General features: G+C 42.1%; 2 protein-coding genes and 1 pseudogene across 2 annotated transcripts; 2 read left to right on the forward strand and 1 right to left on the reverse strand.

Moving 5' to 3' along the window:
* Positions 1 to 276: 276 nt before the first annotated feature.
* LOC134746535 (NADH-ubiquinone oxidoreductase 75 kDa subunit, mitochondrial) lies at positions 277 to 17,828 on the forward strand. Its single transcript, XM_063680947.1, has 13 exons — positions 277 to 492; positions 1,292 to 1,623; positions 2,620 to 2,761; positions 3,249 to 3,374; positions 3,932 to 4,027; positions 4,506 to 4,679; positions 4,911 to 5,076; positions 5,784 to 5,935; positions 11,174 to 11,380; positions 12,127 to 12,301; positions 15,223 to 15,385; positions 16,017 to 16,164; positions 16,918 to 17,828. The coding sequence occupies exons 1-13, from the start codon at positions 328 to 330 to the stop codon at positions 17,062 to 17,064; spliced, it is 2,193 nt and encodes a 730-aa protein (XP_063537017.1). The 5' UTR covers positions 277 to 327; the 3' UTR covers positions 17,065 to 17,828.
* LOC134746533 (uncharacterized) lies at positions 6,390 to 10,727 on the forward strand (annotated as a pseudogene).
* Positions 17,753 to 22,489, reverse strand: LOC134746531 (uncharacterized). The gene is made up of 8 exons (XM_063680944.1): positions 22,075 to 22,489; positions 21,756 to 21,956; positions 21,448 to 21,559; positions 21,045 to 21,212; positions 20,105 to 20,232; positions 19,682 to 19,875; positions 18,568 to 18,773; positions 17,753 to 17,923 (listed from the first exon to the last, which is right to left on the reverse strand). The coding sequence occupies exons 1-8, from the start codon at positions 22,407 to 22,409 to the stop codon at positions 17,873 to 17,875; spliced, it is 1,395 nt and encodes a 464-aa protein (XP_063537014.1). The 5' UTR covers positions 22,410 to 22,489; the 3' UTR covers positions 17,753 to 17,872.
* Between the last annotated feature and the right edge of the window lie 1,790 nt (positions 22,490 to 24,279).

A 24,279-nucleotide genomic window follows, 5' to 3' on the forward strand; every position in this document is an offset into this window, starting at 1 on the left:
TTTGTATTTTTAGGTACGATTTTTACAAAAAAACGACGCAATTCAAGGATAAAATAATTTATCTTAACGATATTTTGTGATTGTTGTGCCATACAAATCTATAATTTATAATAACATTAATTACTATTTAGGTTAGCCGTTCGTACTTATGTAACAATAACAGATAATTTTGTCTAATTATCTTGCTAAATAATAAATCATTGGGTAATTTTACATTAATTTCAGTTAGCATCACTCCGTGGGAGTCAGTTCATAAGTTTTCAAGTGTTTAAAAGTGGTCAGAGAGCTGTGCGTAAGTGTTTGACGGGAGTTGTGTTTGTGCAGAAAATGCTGCGCCAGCCGCTGTCTCGGGCGCTAGCGCTGACCGCGGCACCCCGTGTGGCTCCGGTCGCGCGCCGCTACGCCGACCAGGTTCAGAAACAACCAGAAAAAATCGAAGTTTTTATTGACGACAAACCTGTTCATGTCTTCCCTGGCACCACTATATTGCAGGTGAGTTGCGCCAACTACGCATATGATTTTGCTCTAATAAATAAATAAATATTGGGGACATCTTACACAGATCAACCTAGCCCGAAACTAAGCATAGCTTGTACTATGGGTACTAGGCGACAATATAAACATACTTATATAGATAAATACATACTTATATACTTAGAAAACAACCGTGACTCAGGAACAAATATCTGTGTTCATCACACAAATAAATGCCCTTACCAGTATTCAAACCCAGGACCATTGGCTTTGCAGGCACAGTCACTACCCACTAGGCCAGACCGGTTGTCCTGTTATAAGTAATGCAATTCATACAGAGTTACATTTTTCACATTACTTACAGTATAAATTATTACAGAAGGTAAACAAATGCAGCAATGGGGTTGGCCGGTCGAAATAATTAGCAGATGGCGCCAGCAAACCTTTGACAGTTGCCAACCCCGTTGAACTTATGATTAAGCCTTGATTTAGCCTAGATTTAAATCATGCCTATTGCATATATGTGACATGTGACCACAAGTCATATACCATAGACTTCCCTTCCATCATCAATTCATCATCCGTTCCGTAATATCCTTCATTTCCACCTTTTTATTGGGTTGTGTTTGAAAAGTCAGGTGATTTATGTAAAATTAATATTTTCCGCCTAAGACAAATTCCTGTTAAAATCCTGATAAATTGGTGGATGCAGCAAAATATTTCAAGTTTTGTTTGTTTGTCAATCTTTCAACACATCTTAAAAAAAGTTTGAACACCTTGCCAACTTTAATTACTGATTGTATATTTAATATTTTAGGCTGCTGCAGAAGTGGGTGTAGAGATCCCTCGTTTCTGTTACCATGAGCGGCTGGCCGTAGCCGGCAACTGCAGAATGTGCCTGGTAGAAGTAGAGAAGTCCCCAAAGCCAGCGGCAGCTTGTGCCATGCCAGTCATGAAGGGCATGAGGATCAAAACCAACTCGGATTTGACCAGGAAGGCCCGTGAAGGTGTCATGGAGTTCCTGCTTGTGAACCATCCTCTGGATTGCCCCATCTGTGACCAGGGTGGTGAATGTGATCTTCAGGATCAATCAATGGCTTTTGGATCTGATAAGAGTCGCTTTACTGACATACATTTCTCAGGAAAGAGGTAAGAAGTTATTACTCTTCAAACACTTATTGCAGTCCTGTTCTGAAAACCAGTTCACTAATTACTGCAGCAAGTGTGTTAAATAAGGTTTGTAATATCTGTATTGAAATGATTGCAATTTGGATTCTAGCTAGAATGTCAGTTGAGTTTCATTCAGAAATACCAACAACTTTCTAATGATCAGAGCTGATGATTTTCAAATTTAAATAAATTAACTGGTAATAAATTAAAAAAATCGTTTTTGACTTAGTCATAGTCATTTTATTCATATAACAATATACATTGCGTTTGAATTTTACATTATATCACAATAACAATTTTATAAATAACAATTAAAAATTAAAGTATTACAACTATCTAACATAATAACAATTTGGCTTATAATAAAATAATAATAATTCCCAAGTCTATGTCAATTCATCTAAATTAATTATTCATTACTATTGATTATGTAAGAAAAAAAGAGAACAAAAAAAAAACGATTCATTTAGTACATTTTACAACTTAAATGTGTTCTTATAACATTTGTAGTTGTATTTTGGTGAATAAACTAACTAAACAAAAAATCCACTGTCTGCCTGTGTGTTACCTATTCACGCTTAAACAGCTGAACCGATTTAGTTGAAATGAAATGGGGCCTTCCCCTGGCATGTCCTTACATAGGATAGTTTTTATGTCGGAAATCGTCCCTAAAGAGGGTAACACGGGGGGTGGAATTGATGTAATGAATCGCGGGCAAAGGTTAGTTTCCCATAAAGATTTCCGACCGAAGTGTCGGTTTTGGTTTTGACAGATTTCGGTTTAAAAATCATGTTTCGGCTGAAGGTTCGGTTTTGGCCAAAAAGATGCTGAGCCTCTCGGCCGCGCCGAGACTGAATCTTCGGAATATTTTCGAAAAAATAATTTGTTCTATTTGTACCGAACCTTCGGTCTCGGTTTTGGCAAAAAATACGGTTTCGGTCGAATACTAGTTTTACACCATGTTTTCCCTGCTAGGGCCGTCGAGGACAAAGATGTCGGGCCGCTCATCAAAACCATCATGACGCGTTGCATCCACTGCACGCGTTGCATCCGTTTCGCGTCAGAAGTCGCCGGTGTCGACGACTTCGGCACCACGGGCCGTGGTGGTGACATGCAGGTATACGGTTATTTTACGAATGCAAGATGATGTTGTCATTCTTTTATAGGGATTGTGAAAATAGGGGGCAGCATTATAATAAGCAGATTATTGGAGCAAACTGTAAATATAAAGATTAAGTTTCCGACCTTGGCACAAGGTAGTGGACCCTATAATGCGCAAGGGAACGTGCATGAACTGTAGGGGGCTGCATCTTCTTCATTGACGTGAAGTTTTACTATCAACTTTTAGTTTTCGATTTATGTAGTGGCAGTGGCAGACCTTCTAACGCACACATCCCTGTTGTAGTCTAGTTGTTGTTTTGAGGACAATATGTCTTCGACCTTTCCTTACGAACTATGTAGGTGGGAAAATTAGGTCTCCTCACTAAATTTCAACTTAGTAAATATAACCAAATAATTACATTAGCTTCAGAACATATCTTTATATTTGCAAAAATACAAACAAGAACATTATTCAGTTACACACATGGTATTTGTGTTGTCAGGTTGGCACATATGTGGAGAAGATGTTCCTATCGGAGCTGTCGGGTAACATCATCGACCTGTGCCCTGTCGGCGCGCTCACCTCCAAGCCCTACAGCTTCGCGGCCAGGCCCTGGGAGACTCGCAGAGTAAGATACATTTATTTACAGGATATTAGGATATTTACATGATATTAGGATAAACCTTAACTACCACAGAACATCTAGCTATTGATACAAACATAAAAAAGAGTGGAAAACGTGTAACTTGTATACTTAAGTCAATTAAATCCATATTTATGTAAGGCAGCTGTAATTTGTATAGCATTCTTTCTTGAACTTTCCATTTTAGCAAACCAAAAAAACAGAATTTTTCAACTTTTTTCATGAATACATTTCTTCTTTTTTACCTTTGGGACCCTATTATTAAGACTCCGCTGTCCGCCTGTCTTTCCGTCCGTCTGTCACCAGGCTGTATTGTATCTCATGAACAGTGATAGCTAGACAGTTGAAATTTTCACAGATGATGTATTTCTGTTGCCGCTATAACAACAAATACTAAAAACAGAATAAAATAAATGGGACTCCCATACAACAAACATGATTTTTTTGCTGTTTTTGGCGTTATGGTACGGAACCCTTTGTGCGCGAGTCCGACTCGCACTTGTCCGGTTTTCTCTTTTTATATTATAACGCTTGTACTGTAGATCGACTCCGTGGATGTGCTGGACCCGCTGGGCAGCAACATCGTGGTGTCGACGCGGACCAACGAGGTGCTGCGCATCCTGCCCAGGACCAACGAGGTAAATGATAACACCATGTGTTCCTGTCAGGGTACTTATTCAGTTCAAGTGGAAATTCAGAGTTTACTGTTTGTTTTCAACAAACTGCAAATGGAACCCATTCTGTCTTGCAAGTAAATTAATCAGTGTACGTATATGTATAACTATGTACAAAAGAATGTAGGTCATTTTCAACTGGTAAAGCTAAAATAAATGCTATGCTTTTAGGTACACAATTTTTATTTTATTTTAAGATCTATTAAAAAACATACAATAGTGCCTTCAAAGTTGTGAGTTAGCTAAGTACTATTTGTTAACGTGTCCATTTTAATCTAGATCCATACATTAGGGTGGTATTCCATCTGTCCAATATCTTGGTCCAATGTGTATTTTGTCTCACATTCTGCTTAATGAGAGAGTGAGACGCAATGCCATTGGACAGGTGTAATACCACCCTTAGCCAAGCATGACTACTAAAACTTATCTTGCTCATGTCCAGGAGATCAACGAAGAGTGGCTGTCGGACAAGTCTCGCTTCGCCTGCGACGGCCTGAAGCGCCAGCGCCTCGTGACTCCCATGCTGAAGGACTCCCGCGGCAACCTGACGCCCGTTGAGTGGGAGGACGCTCTAGTGGAAGCCGGTCGCGCGCTCAGGGACTGTCCCGGAGACAAGGTACAACGAAAGTCCGGTAGATGGCGCTTGTTGCAGAGCGCAATATTTAATGTTTCTTATTTATGAAACTTAGGCACCTACCGCCGCGCCGTGCGAGGTGCAACCTTTTCCATATTATAAGCATTGGGTAACCCATAGATTACGTCCAAAAGTCAGTTCGTGTAACCTGTTTGCGGGTTCTTTTTTCAAATTAATGAATCCTTGAGACTTACTTTATATATATTTTTTAAGTTGTTGGTGGTGGCCGGCGCCCTCGCCGACGCCGAAGCCCTAGTGGCCCTGAAGGACCTCGCCAACAGGCTGGGCAGCGAGGCCGCCTGCACCGAGCAGAGCTTCCCCACGGCCGGCGCCGGCACCGACCTGCGCTCCTCCTACCTGCTCAACACTAAGATCGCCAGTGAGTATAGTAGCAGGCTATGGAAGCCCTGGAGCCCTGAAGGACCTCGCCAACAGGCTGGGCAGCGAGGCCGCCTGCACCGAGCAGAGCTTCCCCACGGCCGGCGCCGGCACCGACCTGCGCTCCTCCTACCTGCTCAACACTAAGATCGCCAGTGAGTATAGTAGCAGGCTATGGAAGCCCTGGAGCCCTGAAGGACCTCGCCAACAGGCTGGGCAGCGAGGCCGCCTGCACCGAGCAGAGCTTCCCCACGGCCGGCGCCGGCACCGACCTGCGCTCCTCCTACCTGCTCAACACTAAGATCGCCAGTGAGTATAGTAGCAGGCTATGGAAGCCCTGGAGCCCTGAAGGACCTCGCTAACAAGCTGGGTAGCGAGACCGCCACAAATTTATTGAATGAACCACAAAACTAAGTTAGCAGATCAAAAGTTTATCAACTTTGGCAAACTAAAAGAGCCTCAATTTTCCTCGACGAAGATGTTTCTTTGCCGCAGCCGTTAAAGGGCGCTAAAGGCGGACTAAGCAAACTACACTCTCTCCGCCTAGCCGCCTTCGCCAGGACGCTATGTCCTGGGTTGTCTTAAATGTGACATTTGCATCTTTAGCTTACATTGACTCGATTATTCTGTCTAGCAATGGATCTAAATTATATTGTGTCTTTACAACCGTTTTTGTAACGATTACATTACCTCTATTTCCTTACACAGACGTTGAAGAGGCCGACTTAGTGCTACTAGTCGGCACAAACGTCCGTTTCGAGGCACCGCTGCTCAACGCGCGCATCCGCAAGGCCTTCATCCACCGCGACACGGACGTCGCCTTCATCGGGCCCAAGGTCGACCTCACCTACGACTACATTGTGAGTCCCACTCCGCAGCGTTTCTTTTGCGTTTAAAAACTAGGACAGGGGTCGCCAAACTTTTAACAAGAAGAGCCAACCGCATAGAAATCGTCAGTCTCGAGAATCAGGAGTGTGACAACAATGTTTTTTTTATTTTAATTCTTTAGGCGACAGTTGCCAAGCGTACTCCAGGCTCCCATGAGCCGCGGCAAAAATGCCGGGACAACGCGAGGAAGATGATGAGGCGACAAAGTCGAGCCGCTATTGTATTTGGTAGATTTGCATTGACTTGATCTTGATCAGGGATGTTGCGGATGCCGATTTTTTGACATGCATGCATGATTTTTTGGATGCGGATGCGGATGTCGAGATTAGGCACATAAAAAACGTCAAATATTACACTTTAGTAATTTTTATTAAAAGAAAAACGAAACCATTAGTATTTGAACAAGAATATAGGTGCCCCTGATCTGTATGCTTGTTTTGTGATCTACCTACCAAGCCAGTAATAAATCAGACGTCAATGCAAGCGGTCGTTTTACTTGCTATCGCTCCCGGTTACATACCTATCATCTGGCTAACGAGGATATTTCGCGCGTTTAAATCATGTCGCAGTCGTATTTAGGAAATTTGCCTATTTTCGATCATAAGACTACCGAGTGGGCGATATTCAAGAGCCGGTTAACGAAGTTTTTTCTCGTGAACGGTATATCGGATGCAGTGAAAAAAAGTGCCATCACGATTACTCAATTGTCGGATGAAAGTTATCGGTTAGTGCGCAATTTAGCTCATCCGACGGAGGTAGATTCTTTAACCTATGACGCGCTGGTTTTATTACTCGATGGACATTTCAAACAAAAGCAGTGTACTTTTGCGGATAAGGCGAAATTTTTCGGAGCGATGAAGAGTGCAGGCGAAACGTTAAGCGAATGGGCGGCAAGATTAAGAGGTCTGGCAAGTTATTGCGATTTTGATTCTGCCCTGGAGACGAACCTTAGGGATCGTTTCGTGCTTGGTCTGGGCTCGGGTTCCGTGCGCGATAAACTATTCGAGCAAAAGCCATCATCATTAACGTTTGCCAAGGCTTTAGAGTTGGCAGAACAGACGGAGAGTGCCCGAGAAGCGAAATTGACGACAATAAAGGAGGAGCCCGTTTTTAGAGCGCAAACGGAGGGTGGATATCGCGGTGGCGCGAGAGGCGCGCGCGGTCGCGCCAGCGCGAGCGGCAGCGGTCAGCGGGATCCACGTTCGACGTCCGAGCAGTTTGCGGAATGAAAAATCACGCGGAAATCAATTGTCGTTATAAATCGTATAAGTGTCAAAAGTGCGGCAAAAAGGGTCACTTAAAGAAAGTTTGTGGTGAAAGTGCGCGAGTGCATAACGTTTCCGCTGGCGAATCGTCGTCGTTGAATCGCAGCGAGGTAGATGATTGTGAGGAATGTCAAATGTTTAACTTAAGGTATGTAATTACTAAGCCGATAGAATTAAATGTATTAATTGGCAATCAACAATTACAAATGGAACTTGATTGCGGGTCTGCTACCTGTGTTATTTCAGAAAAGTTATATAATCACATGTTTTCAGGGTATAAATTGTTAGATAGTGATATTAGGATGTGTTTGTATGACGGACATAAAATTCAACCTCTGGGTTTTTTTTTATGTCACATGACCTATAATGGACAGACTAAGGAATTAAGAGTTTTTGTAGTCAAAAACGGAGGCCCGCCCCTATTAGGAAGGGATTTTATGTCCGCATTTAACTTGACATTAACGCAAAATGTAAACAATAAAAACTTATCAGCTGACGGCGATGTGGCTTCATTATTGGAACAATATCCCGAGTTGTGGCAAGACGAGTTAGGGACGTTTAATAAATTAAAAGTACATTTACAATTAAAGCCTAACAGTGTTCCGAAATTTTTTAAGCCTCGCGCAGTTCCATTCGCATTAAAAGGGCAAGTTGAACGTGAGTTAGATAGATTAGTCAGTTTAGGTATTTTGGTACCGGTTAGTTGTTCACAATATGCCACCCCTATCGTACCGGTATTAAAAGAAAACGGAAAAGTTAGGATTGCGGGCGATTTCTCGGTGACCCTCAACAAAGACCTGATTATTGATACATATCCCCTACCGAAAATAGAGGAAGTATTTGCAAAAATAGGAGGGGGTGAACATTATAGCAAAATAGATTTAAAAAACGCTTATAATCAATTTGTACTAAGTGACGAGTCACAAGAGCTCACGACCATCAATACACAGAAAGGTTTGTATAAATACACTCGTCTTGTGTATGGATTGGCCAATGCACCTGCTATATTTCAGAAGTCTATGGAGATGTTACTTTCAGGTATCGATGGAGTAAGTTGTTGGCTCGACGACATCTGTGTTACCGGCCCCGATAAAATAACACATCTGGATCGTTTAAAAAAAGTGTTGCATAGGTTAAATGAAGCAGGGCTTAGATTGCAAAAGGAAAAATGCGAGTTTTTCCAAAACTCTGTAACTTATCTCGGCTACTCAATTAGTAAAAGTGGTTTGCAAAGTAGTTTCGCTAAAGTCAAGGCCATATTGGACTCGCCTGATCCTACCAATGTGGCAGAAGTTAGGCGTTTGGTGGGGATGATTAATTATTATAGGAATTTCATCCCTAATGCGTCCAGTGTGTTGCGACCCTTATACGATTTGCTCGGAGCGAAAGCTCAGTGGGAGTGGGGTGTGCGTCAGCGAGAGGCTGCGCAACGCGTCAAACGAGAGTTGGCTTCGGAGAGAGTCCTGGCCCATTTTGACCCCATGGCACAATTGGTTTTGGGGGTAGATGCGGGACCCTCAGGCTTAGGAGCGGTACTTAGTCAACGTGACGTCACCGGAGTCGAGCGGCCGCTCGCTTTTGCGTCAAGGTCACTTTCGGCTAGTGAAAAAAATTATAGTCAACTTCACAAAGAAGCGACGGCTATAATATTTGGAGTAAAAAAATTTCACCAGTATTTGTACGGTCGAAGCGATCCATTTATTTTGAAAACTGACCACAAACCGTTGTTATCTATATTTAATAATAAAACGGGAATTTCAATGACGACAGCGCTGCGGTTACAAAGGTACGCAATAATTTTATCCGCTTACAATTACAATGTGCAATATACGTCGGGCGATAACAATGTAGTGGCCGATTATTTTTCTCGCGCACCGTTAGCGGATACTTGTTGCAAAAGTGATCACGAGCATGACACTTATTCCTCATTAAAGTTTTTGAATTCATGTTCACCAGCTGTTTTACATAAAGACATTCAGCAAGCGACCGAAATTGATAATGAATTACAAACCGTTATTAAGTACATGCAACGGGGCTGGCCTAGGATAATCAAATGTACGTTGATACTTCCTTATTTCCGCAATAAGGCAGATTTACAGTATGAAAATGGGTGCTTATTGCGGGGCCACAAGGTCGTGGTTCCCGCAGCACTCAGGGTACGCATATTAGATGAATTGCACAGTTCACATCTAGGAATTGTAAAAATGAAAAGTAATGCACGAAGTAGGATGTGGTGGCCAGGCATAGATAACGATATCGAGCAGAGGGCCGGCTCGTGCGCGACGTGCGCCATGATGCGCGCCGCGCCGGCGAGAGCGCCGCCCGCGTCGTGGCCGCGCCCGGGCGCACCCTTTCAACGCGTTCACATCGACTATATGGTAATCGGTTCTAGAACGTATTTGATACTGGTAGATGCGTTCAGTAAATGGATAGAGTGTTGTCATATGGAAAACGGAACGGCAACTAAGGCGTTAATTGGCAAGTTAAAGCAAATATTTTCACGTTTTGGCATCCCTAACTTGCTTGTATCTGACAATGACGTAAAAATTGCTTCCGCGGAATTCAGAGAATTTTGTTCCAGTAATGGTATTAAACACATGACGTCTCCTATCTATCACCCATGTAGTAACGGCCAGGCCGAAATAAGTGTAAAAATTTGTAAAAAAATATTAAAATCAATATTAAAAGAAAATTTGCCAGTACAAACGGTACATGACTCCTTACGGGAATATTTGTTTACATACCGAAATACTGTACATACGTCTACGGGGGCGACCCCTGCAAAATTAATGTTTGGTCGCGAATTAAGGACACGATTAGACTTATTACTGCCAAAAGATAATGACCCAACATTTTTGTTGCAAGAAGCCTCTGATATTAGTCGGGAATTTTGCACCGGCGATTTAGTATGGATTAGATGGTATATTGATAGAAAAGAAAGTTGGGTAAAAGGAAAAGTGCTAAATTCAATAGGCCGTAGAATGTATAGCGTATTTGTAGCTGATTATAATACCGAATGTATTCGTCATGTTGACCAAATGTTTAAGCGTCAGGGCACGGAACGAAATTCCGATTTAATAAGTGAAACCGTAACGTCACAGTCACAATCAATTTCACCCCCACCTGCTCCACCTTCGGCTACCATTGAACCTGAACCGAGCGGAGAGCTCCCAGAAATTGAGTTAAATGAGAATAATGAAACCGCAGAGGGAAGGGAGGTGTGGAATGACTGTGAGGACGCTAACACAGAGGGTGAACGAGAAATGCCTCATGTCGCTGATTCTCATAACACGGCTGATGATAATGAGGATTTGCCGTCCGCCAAACAACGCTTGCGTCCTAGGGTCAACGTAGATTTTAAGAAGTATTTTTAAGTTTAAGCACCTGTTAATTAGTGTTTGTTTGTTTAACAGGTTCCCAAATTAATGATGGAGGATATGATCTGTATGCTTGTTTTGTGATCTACCTACCAAGCCAGTAATAAATCAGACGTCAATGCAAGCGGTCGTTTTACTTGCTATCGCTCCCGGTTACATACCTATCAGCCCCACAATCGCATTACTATATTAATGTCCAAATAAAACAAACTTTTCACTTCTTTTCGCTGTCCGTCATAGGCTAAAGTGCTCGATCGACGAATCACAAAAACGAAACGAGATTCCTATTGGCTAATGACGAAATTACCTAGCATTTACGGTGCCGCTAAGACGTTCCTGTACCTACCTGTTCCACATCCGCATCCGCATTAAGCTCCGCATCGATTTTATGCGGATGCGGATGTTGAAAATAATGCGGAAGTTCCGCGGTTGCGGTTGCGGATGCGGATGCGAATATTCGTAAAATCTCTAATCTTGATTACATTGTCAATATTTGACTTAAATTACGTTCACTGACGAGTGCTATCGTAATATCTAAATAAGTTATCTATCAATAATGTCCATTTAGCACGTCGGCGACGACGCGTCCATCGTGAAGGAGCTCGCGTCCGGCTCGTCCTCGCACCCGGTGCTCGCGCGACTACAGCAGGCGCAGCGGCCCGTGGTGATCCTCGGCGCCGACCAGCTGGGCGGTGCGCACGGCGGCGCGCTGCTCGCGCACACGCAGGAGCTGGCCTTGACGCTGCAGGACAAGCTCCAAGACAAGGACTGGAAGGTGGGTCCATAGCCGTACAGGATATAACCAAACGGAATAGCTAACAGGCGTTCCCCTCTGTCGAAAATAGGCCGCCAATAGTCCATACACAATGTATGGACTGACATGACTATTTTTAAGTTACGTATACATTTGACGTGCCCCTCCCCAGCAAAAATCGGCAGACTGTTTTGTACAGAAAATTACAGACATGACGGTCATAAAAATCATCACAATAGGTTCATTTTTAAATTAAGGTAGAGGTGGCAAGATAAAATGACGATCGACTTGGCGCAGTCGGTGGTAGGATCTATGTTGGTGAAAATCCGTTGCTATTTTTACAGGGTTTTATTTATTTTCACCTGTGTCGTTGTCTGTCTGTAATTAAATCTTGCTAGTTAAATTTGACCCGCTTCCCGGTTTCTGATGAAACTGAAAATTTGTGAGTTCCAATATTATGGTACCATCGAGCTGATCTGATGATGGAGACAGAAGGTGGCCATAGGAACGCAACCTAATTGTGTTTGGGGTTGTTAGAATTGTCTCGATGAATATTAGTTTCCTGTGGACAGAAAAGTACAGTCAGCAATAGAAGCTGGGACCAAAAACGATTTTTTGACAAAAAAATATTTCAGAGGATACTTTCTAGATTATTCCTTCATATTCAGAGCCAGAAGTTCATTTTTAAATTGCATAACAATACGACTCGAAGTGGCAATTTTGATTTTCTACTATATTTTATTGATTAATTTATTGATCGTATTCAGGTCCTAAACGTACTTCAAAGGACCGCTTCGCAAGTGGCGGCGTTAGACATCGGTTACCAACCCGGTGTGGACACAGCTCTCGCCGCCGGACCGAAGGTTGTGTATCTGCTGGGGGCGGACGCAGGGATCGTCACGCGCGACAAGCTGCCCAAGGATGCTGTCGTTATATATCAAGGTGAGATAACCAGTTGGACCGAAGGTTGTGTACATGCTGGAAGCGGACGCAGGGGTCGTCACGCGCGACAAGCTGCCCAAGGATGCTGTCGTTATATATCAAGGTGAGATAACCAGTTGGACCGAAGGTTGTGTACATGCTGGAAGCGGACGCAGGGGTCGTCACGCGCGACAAGTTGCCCAAGGATGCTGTCGTTATATATTAAGGTGAGATAACCAGTTGGACCGAAGGTTGTGTACATGCTGGAAGCGGACGCAGGGGTCGTCACGCGCGACAAGTTGCCCAAGGATGCTGTCGTTATATATTAAGGTGAGATAACCAGTTGGACCGAAGGTTGTGTACTCGTACATGCTGGAAGCGGACGCAGGGGTCGTCACGCGCGACAAGTTGCCCAAGGATGCTGTCGTTATATATTAAGGTGATATAACCAGTTGGACCGAAGGTTGTGTACATGCTGGAAGCGGACGCAGGGGTCGTCACGCGCGACAAGTTGCCCAAGGATTCTGTCGTTATATATCAAGGACTATTCCAAGGCATTCGATAGCATAGTACACCCATCCATATGGACTGCACTAAGAAATAACAAAGTAAACAAAAAATATGTAAATATCATACAAAACATCTATTCTAAAAGCACAAGTAGAGTGCAACTGGAAAAACAAGGGGAAGAGTTCACAATTAGAAGAGGGGTGCGGAAGGGAGACCCACTATCTCCAAAGCTATTCATAGCTGTACTCGAAGACATTTTCAAGAACATTAATTGGAAAAATAAAGGCTTATGGATACTAAATAATAAACTAACACACCTAAGGTTTGCAGATGACATTGTTCTTTTTAGTGAATCAGCGACGGACCTAGAATCAATGCTACAAAGCCTAAACTATGAGAGCAAAAAAAATTGGCCTACACATGAATCCATCCAAAACTAAAATCATGACAAATAGCCAAAAGAAAACAGTAAATGTAGAGGGAAAACCGATAGAATACGCAGAAGAATATGTATACCTAGGTAAATTAGTGTCCTTTGAAGCAAATAGCAACGAAAATGAAATAGACAGACGAATAAGTATAGCTTGGAAGAAATACTGGGCCCAAAAAGAAATCCTAAAAGGGAACTATAACCTTAGTATAAAGAAGACCATAATGGACTCTTCCATTCTTCCCAGCTTAACATACGCTAGCCAGACATGGGTCTACACTGAAAAAGTAAAAAACAAAATACTATCTTGTCAACATGCGATGGAACGAAGTATATTGAAACTCAGGAAGATACAAAAAACGAGAAACGCAGACATCCGCATAAAAACTAGATTAACAGATGCTCTTCATTTTAGTTTAAAACAGAAGTGGAATTGGGCAGGACACTTGGCAAGATATGAAGATAGGAGATGGACGCGTCAAACAACTATATGGCTAGGCCCAAAAGGCAAAAGAAAGTGGGGAAGACCAAAGAAAAGATGGGCCGATGACATAATAAGCACAGCAGGAAAAAGCTGGATGTATACGGCAAAGGACAGGGAAAGGTGGAAAAGAATGGAGGAGGCTTTTACCCTCAGAGGGGCCACATAACAAAGACAGTTATAGATAAAGTATAAATTGAAAAATACATTGTTAAGTGGAGAACAAAGCTGTAATAATAATAAGCCCCCAGGGCAGCTTGTGGCGAGCTGAATGGGAAGTGACGTCCCTTGGGTCCCATACCCCCGAGAGTCGGTCAGGCCCCTCCCTCCGGCTTGCCTTCATTGGCCGGCTGGAGTGAACACTGAGCAGGGGCTGCAGGACTCTCACCTCTGGCTTGCCTTTACCGGCCGTCCAGAGTGGGGTGTCAGAGCTATATGCTCGCAGGGTGGAAGTGAAATATGCATAAGACGCGAGTTGGCACAGTGGCTGTGAGTGTTTACAGCCACTGGGTAGAAAGCGGTGCACACCTCTCCACACCCTGAGCCACTCACGCGATGTTGTCCCCTTGTCGCTCCGTGCGAGCGGCCGTTTTCGGGGACCCATATTGTGAGTTGGCGAGTCACCACCTGTCCATTTTTTTCGTGTTTTTAAACATAGATTGGGGCAGGTTCCATAGTATTTCCATAGACCCGGTAACCAGTACACTAACATCTCAACACAATAGTCTAGTTTATTTTGTTTCTTATCATTGCAATAGTCCTGCACTAACCGGGGCTTGTCCTTGGGTGCACTACTATAGTGCATACAGGGATAATCGTCGGTTGGTGTCGTATCACCTTTTAGAGTAAATTGTCTTTTTACAAGGGGCCTCTGCGTGTTGGCTTCGGCCCCACGCACGCCTTCCAAATGTCCGGGACCCCATGGTCCCGAGATTATGTAAAGGACGAACATAATAATAATATCAAGGTGAGACAACAAGTCGGACCGAAGGTTGTGTACCTGCTGGGGTGGACGCAGGGGTCGCCACGCGCGACAAGATGTCCAATGACGCTGTTGTTATATATCAAGGTGAGATTAGCCTTATTAGTAAGGCCCCATTCAAATTTTATTTGTGTCCCAATACTTCCAATCGGCAATCTCTCAGTGGTATCTTTAAGCGTAAAATCAGGGATCGGCAAACTTTTGGGAAGAAGAGCCGATCGCAACAGAAATTACCAGTATTTCTGAGAGAGCTGTAAATGCTGTTTTCAGTGGTCTGAGAACACCGAATTTATAACTTGGGTGACTTGAAGAGCTGCAATTGTACCTTCAAAAGGCCACATGCGGCTCGTGAGCGGCGGTTTACCGGCCCCTGGCCTAAAAATCGTCGCATTTCGTATTGATATTTGTTAATGAGCGTATTTTTAAGATTTGGCGTCCTGAGCCTGTAAAGTATGCCATCTCATAGCTTTTTAAAACTGGCCGTGAGGTTTGGATTGTGTTAATAGGCCTTGGTCGATAACGTATATTTTTTTGTGTAGGTCATCACGGTGATGCTGGCGCCGAGATCGCAGACATCGTTCTACCGGGCGCGGCGTACACGGAGAAGCGCGCCACGTACGTGAACGCCGAGGGCCGCGCGCAGCAGACCCTCCCCGCCGTCACGCCGCCCGGCAAGGCGCGCGAGGACTGGAAGATCATCAGGTACTTGTCGGCCCACTACGGTGAAGCTGGTGTCGACATCGCGGACATGATGACACCGGGCGCGGCGTGCACGGAGATGATCGCCAGCTATGTGAACGCCAGAGGATTAACCGCCTCGTTTTATACGCATATGATGGTCGTATTTGTCTATGCCCAGCGGCGTTATAATGACAGCGTGCATCTTTTTCAATCGCGTGGGTAAAGTTATGGTAAAGTTTTAATATCTTTGTAAAATACCACGGTCGCATTGAATAAATGATATGATATGATGTGTTATCCATATTACGCCTGCTCCCCTCACCCTCGTTGGCGCCCCTCGGAAAGTTTGATCATCAGATAATTAGTGAGCGGTCGAGTAGCGAAAAATTTTTCGCTTCTATGCACGTACCTAGTTTGTCTAAATTATCTTTCCCTAACCTGACTCATTACTGACCCTAAGGGCCACTTGCACCATTTACTAATCAGGGGTTATCCGGTTACCCTGGAGTTACCATGGTTACCAGTACAATTTGACACCTGGTTCACGGTTTAACCTCTAATCCGAGTGGGATGGGGCAAGTGGCGCTTAGTAAACCTCATCTCGTAACAATAAGGTTGACGAACGCTCACTTACTTGTTATTGGCCATACAGAGCGTTATCGGAGGTGGTGGGCGCGCCGCTGCGCTACGACAGCCTGGACGCGGTGCGCGCGCGGCTCGGCGAGCTCAGCCCCGCGCTGCAGGCGTACGGCGACGTGCAGCCCAACAACTACTACGCGCAGGCGCGCGCGCTCAACCAGGTAAACAGTTCTAGATAACATATTCTTAATCGTCCCTCAAAAACTTAACGTCCTTCAAAAAAATCTAATTTGCACAGCACAATGCTGTTTTACAGTGCAATTAGTGTTTAGGTTGTTAGTATGTTTTTGCTGGTCTTCAAAATACCAGCCGTTTTAAATTACCCCTTAACCCCCGCCGTGCACCATCGCTGTATGTGTCGGTTGACCTCTACCTCCCACCGTTGCGATGTCGCACACGCGATATCGTAGAAAATATAATAAAAATTAGGAACGCTTGGAAGTTCTAGGTTTTAACATTTCAGTTGAGGGTATTACCTAAACTTTACTCTGGACTATTTCTAAAGAAATTGAAGGCATAAACGTATTTTATTTACTAATTTGTTTCAATAATTTCTAATGCAATTTTTTAAGGTTCTTTACAATTAATGAAAATAATATCTTAATTGATATAGGTAAGGTACAAACTTGTTCAGATATAATCAATAGTGTGCTTTTTTGGTACTTTTACACAATATATTTTTATTATGTGGGCGTTTAGATGGGGGCTAAAACTTTGTTACCGACAGTTGTGTGCGAAATATCTTTTGATATTTAACAGTAGCTCTTCCATCAAGGAAATATCATGCAAAGGTACCCAGCCCCTCCAGACTTTTCTTCGACGCCTTATAGTCCTTACAAGATTGCGTTAAAGAATAATACAAAGCAATCTAAAGTTCCCACATTCAAAACTGACCCTTATCCCTCTTACTACAGAGTCTCCAAAAGCCCGTGTCGGGCAAGCTGGACGTGCAGCTCAAGTCGCTGGAGGACTTCTTCATGACGGACGCCATCTCGCGCGCCTCGCCCACCATGGCCAAGTGCGTGCAGGCCGTCATCAAGCAGAAGGCGTCGCCTTATTAAACCGGCTAATGGGTATTTTCTACCTTATCTAGTAGAACTTAGAACACATTTTTGAATGGAAAAGGGAAACGTGGATTGATATGCCAGCTAACTAAAAAATGTTGGGCGCCGCTGATACGCTTTATGACGTAAGTTAAAATGGTACAATGATTGCGTTACTAAAGTGGTACTGATGATGTAGAAATAAGGTTGTTTTTAATATCTAACAATATTTATTATCAATAATAATCAACGTGTTCAAATCAAATTTTGCACTTGGAAAAAAGTTCTACATAAAATAGTGTAGAAAATACCTGACTTAGACTTTCAAATGCGGCGTATTTAATAAGTATATTCCTGATATCTGCCGCTTGATTGTTATGTTTATTTATTGTTTATAGTACAGCAATCGAGCGGCAGATATCTTTCTAGGGTATTAAAATAACAAATTTTTATTTTGCCTTTCTGCAATCATTTTTTAGAAGAAAATACTTCAGAAAAGCATCTTATAGTTGAATTTTTCCTCACAATTTTTTTATCTAAGAACAATTTTAGTGAGTTCGACTACGTACATTGTGATTTTGAAGCTATTTATTTTCTTATTGTAAGGATAAACTAGTGTTTTCAACTTTCCAAACTTTCCAACCTCAAATATATCAAACAAAACATAGTAAAAGGAAACGAACGAAATGCTACCAAGAACGGACCGTGTAACAACAGGTTATTGTATTGTATATAGTAAACAATTGTAGCATGAAATAAATGTAGTATAATGATTGTCGAAATTTTATTTTATTTTATATCCATTAAAATATATACATAAAGCTATTCAAAGATTTGGAATTTGTAGCTCCTTTACATTATTCATTTTGCAGTAACTCTGAAAAAGATAACAAGACGCTGATTAGTTGATCGCTGTATGTGTGGTGACCTGGCGCTTTTTGTAAACGCTGAATATCAGAACATCTTGTAGGGCGATAGAGGGCAAGACGCTTCTGAACAGGTGACAAGGTAAGTGTTATACATGCATCAATGATTTTCTGCACAGGCCGCTTAATACACAGTCTCCTTTAGTGTGGCGGCGGTGTGCCGAGCAAACTGCTCGTGCGTTGCGTTCGTGCCTGAACAACCGCTTGCAAAATGTACACGTGCTAACGAGCTCCCGCTCACCGAAAGAAAAAGAGACAAGTTTTTATGTTTAACAACGAGTATAACAAAGATTAATGGAATGCGAAAATTAATCAAAAATAACAGATTTCTTCGTAGGCATAGAAATAAATATGCGGCGAGCACTTGCGTCCAGTCCGCGGCCTAATAGCACAAGGCGGACACGCTATACATAAAAAATCACTTGCGTTTCTATGTGTGAACGGCACGTCTGTACACGCGGCATGCGTCATTGTGTAAGTTGCTTAAAAACAGTACTAAGCGGTCGGTCGGGCGAGGTAATTAGAATCGGGGCGGGGCGGTGCGTGGCCGTTGATGATGATGTATTCTGTGCTAATAGGATAGTATTGTACATACCTGAATGACTTTCTGTATTGGGCGCTTATACGCAGCTTCGTTTAGCGCGGCGGCGGCGTGCCGAGCAAATTGCTCATGCGCCGCCTCTGTCCCCGACCAGCCGCCCGGCCGGGCTCGGCGTTGCGTGGCGTTCAGCGCGTCTTGTAGTGCGGGAGATGGCAAGAGGAACTGCGCTCGCGGCGGGTGGGGCGGGGGAAGGCCGGATTCTGAGCGAGTAACTACATTTATAGAACTAAATATTATACTTATATTGACCGGGATATAGACCGCGATTACCTTTTGTATTATTTCAATTCTATCTCTATTCTATCTTTTTGTATTATTTCTTTTGTATTTTCTTTTGTTTTATTTTATTTTATTTTGTCTTGTTTTATTTTTAGTCTAGTGAAACTAACCGTGAATCATTCAAAACTCTAAATATTATAGTTAGTTTGTATAGGTTGATTCTTAGGCTGCGTTTCCACCAGAGATGTGAGAGGATTAAGGATAAGGATCAAGAACCAATTGAATCACTTCCACTCCACTTCCACTACAATCCTTGCTCAGCGACACTATTCTATTGGTTCTCAACAAAACACATCCCTCGCTACGCGTCCTTTCACATCTCTGGTGGAAACGCAGCCTTAAGAACTGTAAGTACGAGATTTGGACTATTTATCAATATTTTAAATATTGCTTATCACATGCAAAATGGGTGGTGGCGAAACTTATGCGGTTATCACATTGATGTCGCGCACAAAGCTAGAGTTAGACCAAATATAAGTCTGCAACGATTTTGATAGCACACGCAGTGCAAGTGTTATTTTAAACGTCAAACTTCTATGAAATTATGACACATAAATAACACTTGCACTGTGTGTACTGTCAAAATCGTTGCAGATTTTTCTTGGTCTAACTCTAATCTAATAGGTGGATATAATTACATTTTGTAATTTGTAATTTAATTTATTATTATATACGAATGCACAGGCAGCTTAAAATAGCTGATACGTGCATATCAATGTCCTGCACTTGTGTTCTGTCCATTTGTAAAATGTTTGTCGAGTCTGTTTTTAAAGGAGTTAACTGAAGGCGCACTGATTACGGATTCCGGATTTTATGTATGTTTTCTCACCTTTGAGTGAACCTGGTTTAGAGTCAAGTTTCCCACGTCTCGTGGGAAAGAAGCTCAGTTTATCGACGCAAATTTTCCGCTGATACTCTTCACACTTCTGCTGATTAGGCAGCTCCGAGCTTTGAGCTTGAGAAGTTTTCATACTACGTAGTTGGTCTCTTTTGAGTTGTTCTTCCTTTTCCCTCTTTTGCAATCTGTTTAATTAAATGGTGGATTATTTTATTATAGCCTGATTATTTATTCCAAATAAGTGTCATGGATGGATCCTAGTGCAATAAGGGCAGGGCAGTGTTCTTCTAGAATTAATACATTGCCTCACTATGAATCAAAGACTTATTAATAGTACAAGAGGTATGAAGTCTAAGAAAAATCCGTGGATTGAAAAAATCGTGGAAAAAGTCATGAAAGATGTCGCTACGTTACCGTTTTTCTAACTTCTTTACTCCTTTATCAACAAAATCGTTGTATTTTTTCTCTTCTTCTTCCTGGAGGCGATGCACCAAGTCATAATTTACTTTAAAGTGTCCGGTGTCGTGTTTTTCTTTATACATCTAAAAACGGGGTTTCTCTGTTACTATCTTTCGAAGCCCTTGTAGAAGAACTGTTAGTCGAAGACTTTAAACCATTGGTGTTGTCGTGAACACTCTAGTTGGACGACGACGACGTAAAGAGAGACCGAATCCCTCTTACGAGTACGCGTATACGTGCAATGCGTCTGGCTAACTCTATTGTAACACCTACAAAAGAGTCTTTAAGACCAAGTTCGGCCTGGCCAGCCACATTAGAGCCCATAATAGGCGTAATCCATAATAGCTGGGGTCGCCTCGCCGTCATCGAAATCGATGAGAGGAGGACTATATAGTTGGACAATATTTTAAGCATGAGTTCCTTTTCTTACATCGAACTCCTCTTGTTAAAAAAAGGATTCCTCTTGCCTGTTAAATTTCGTGACAGAAAATGATTATAGGTATGTTTCGTTGTTGGGAATGCTTACTTCGTCACCCTATAGGAGGCGCACCCTATTATCATCACCAGCTATTTATCTAGCCAGGTCGTCTTCTCGTTAAATAATACAGATATTTTATGCAGACAGAAAACCCCAAATGGGTGCTCCCCACTGTTCGAAAACTCCTAATTTAAAACCGGACCCTAATTGGCCGAAGACTTTTCTCCCTTCGCCCGATCCCGTCCTGGTGTTTCAATTACTTGATCCAGGACCTATCTTTTCAGAGAGGTGGAGGCGCCCTCACTGTTCGAAAACCCCTAATTTAAAACAAGACTATACTTGGTCGAAAACTTGATCCAGAGCCTCTCTATCCAGATTCTTCTGAATAACCCCTAATTTAAAACAAGTCTATATTACTTGGTCGAAGAGTTGTTTCTCCTTTCGCCGGATCCTGTCTTGGTGCTTGCACCACAAGTCGGCTAGCACTTGATCCTGAGCCTCTCTTTTCTCTCTCCAGGCTTGGATGGCTTTGTTTTGCTCTTCATACATTTTTTCGGCTTCCTTGTCAAGGCAATGTTCGTGTTTCTGAAAAAAAAAGGATTGACCGGTTAAATAATAAACGTCACATTTTTAAATACCTCTACCACCATTATGGTGCATAGAGCGTAAGCGTAACCATCAGGTAAGCACTCATGGTCACTGCAGCCGTATGATACTTAGAGAGCGTCACATACGCGTTGCCTACGTTGACAAATGCGGATTGCGGACATACCGTCAAGATAGCGCATTGTTATTAAGAACAATATATATGTTGAGGTACCTCCTCTGCAATTGGTAACTGACGAAACTTTTCTATGAATAGTTCATCTTCTTGACGATTATTTTTCTCCGTTTCAGCAGTTCTGTAAGCGTCTTCCTTTTTCATTTCTGCTCTGTAATTTATCAGTAATCTTGTAGTAAGTACATAGAATCATCTACTTAATAAATTAGATATTAAGTATAAGAATCTAATTGAGTTTGTGTCTTTAATAGCCCGTTTGACGGGAGCGTCTCCATTGAATTTACGATGTTAATAAAAAGCCCTGTAATTAACCTCTAGTGTCCGTAAAAAATTAAGGAGAGTCTTACATCATTTTATTGCATTCTGCATTTTCTCTTTCTATCCTTTTCTTAAGAACTCTATCGCTCTCTCGTTTTTCAAATTCAGCGTACATAATATTGTCTACTTTTGATTTGGCCTCTTCTATCCTCTTTTCCTTTTCTTGTATGTCTTTATTGAATTGTATTTGTAGGTCTCGTTCCTCCAAAGTTTTTGATTCTACAAGAGCACTGCAATAAAACTTGGTTTTATTTCAGTTACCTACTACGGTTAGATGGTAGGTAGTGTTTATTTAATGTATGTAATTAGGACTAATTCTCGTAAAATAAATTGCACCATAGGACTCACCTTAACAATTCCCTACCGTAACCAGTTCTTTCAAAAATCATATTCCTAGCTCTTCTCAAGTTTTTAGCTACATTATCGCGTTTCTCCTTCTTATAGAAAGCTTCGAGTTCCACCATTTCTTCCAACCGAGCTTTCTTGTTCTTCATGGTCACTTTTTTGACTTTGCTCTGTGACTGTGACGAATCTGGCCAGGTGTCGGTCCATTTTCGGGACTGTGCGTTCATAGCTTCAATGTCTATATGACAAGGTCTTTTATGTTCCGTTTCTGGATTTGCTTGATTTTTAATTCTCTCCCATTCGCTTCTGGGAATCAGTAAAGGCGCGAAGCGTCCCATAATTTAATAAGTGTTTTAGTTATATTTAAAATCTGTTTTTGTTGTGCCTGAAATTATAGTAATGAAGTATTGTTTACTAATCTATGTGGCTCTGGATTTAGATAACCATCGTCTGTCATTCACGATTCATGAAAACGAGTAACATAAAACTAGCTGACAGCAGACGGTCTTATTGCTACAGTAATATGATGATTTGTGAATGATTTGATATCTTGTTTACAACCTTACGTGTCAAATTGTACTGGTAACCATGGTAACTCCAGGTTTACCCGATTAACCCCGAGTTAGTGGGATACTGGGTGGGATGGTTCAAGTGGCGCTGAGTAAATTATTTCACATACTGGTAGTGGTAGTTTTGTAAACACCGCAGTAGGTTATTGTATTTTCGAGCCAAATATTTCGATTCCCGGAAAACCTATTAATCTGATCCGCTACATGCGGCAAATTAAAATTTAATGGATTCGTTTCCAGCCAGCGCTGTTTCACAAATTAAAAAAAGTACAGTAACTTTATGGAGTGAGATAGGAAATCGAGCGCGGCAACGGGCAAGCCTCGCGCCATTTCAGGCGGCGCGGCCCATCCGTCACTGTCGCCAGAGACGTTATTTGCAGTATATTTTTGCATAAAAATAACTACTACGGCGAGGAATGGACAGAGAGAAATTGTAACGAATGAAGGAATTTTACGTTGGCATACCGGTTTCATATACGTTTCGGCTCGTATATTAGCGAAGCTGTATATTCTTATGTTTGATTTTTGCTCTAATTTCTAAAGCATTCATTTCTACCTATTAGTCATTGGCAAATGGATATTGGTTTGATTCATAAGTCACATTACTTTGACAAATAAATGATTGATTGATTGATTGATTGATTGATAGTTCCAAGGTAGCCCACTTCGGCTCTTTTAAATATTAATCGATCTACTTAATTCTACTTAAATAGGTAACAAAAGTTATTTTTTGAATGATAAAAGTTTTTGTTCAGCCCCTTGATACCTGTGATCAAGCGAAAAGAAAGAAAGCGAAAGAACCAAAAATTTAACCACGACGGTAGCGAGTGGTTCGAAAAGTTGAATTTTGAGCGTCGCGAGGGTTTCGATTCACAAGACTTAAACAGACTTTGCTCCCGAGTGAAACAACATTACAATACGAGGAAAATACTTATAATGAGTAATTTAATGAAAATACAAATAACCAAGTTACGACTACCTACGGCGCCATAAAACCTCGAGTCTGCGCCATTGTAGACGTGAGTTGTTTTTAGGGTTCCGTACCGAAAGGGTAAAAACGGGCCCCTATTACTAAGACTCCACTGTCAGTCTGTCCGTCTGTCTGTCTTGCTGTCTGTCCGTCTGTCTGTCACCAGGCTGTATCTCATGAACCGTGATAGCTAGACAGTTGAAATTTTCACAGATGATGTATTTCTGTTGCCGCTATAACAACAAATACTAAATAGAGAATAAAATTAATATTTAAGTGGGGCTCCCATACGACAAATGTGATTTTTTGCCGTTTTTTGCGTAATGGTACGCAACCTTTCGTGCGCGAGTCCGACTCGCACTTGTCCGGTTTTTTTATACCTACTGTGGAGTACTGTGCAATTTGGTGACCTTTTTGAGGACATAATTTTATTGGCAGTGCCGTGGGTCTACTTCGACTTTAGAAAAAGATTTTTTGTTCACAAAGGTTACCGTATTTAACACCAATATACGGTACCAATATACATTGATTGAAACAGGTAAATTTTGCATGGAAATTCTGTAGAAAGCATTTTGACTTCTACAAGTGTAGAATACTGGGGTCCCTTTGTTTGACATAATTATTGAAACTCATAATGTAATGATTGTCATATTATCATTAGTCATAATT

This window comes from Cydia strobilella, chromosome 13 (genome assembly GCF_947568885.1).
Source record: "Cydia strobilella chromosome 13, ilCydStro3.1, whole genome shotgun sequence".
NCBI classification, from domain to species: domain Eukaryota; kingdom Metazoa; phylum Arthropoda; class Insecta; order Lepidoptera; family Tortricidae; genus Cydia; species Cydia strobilella.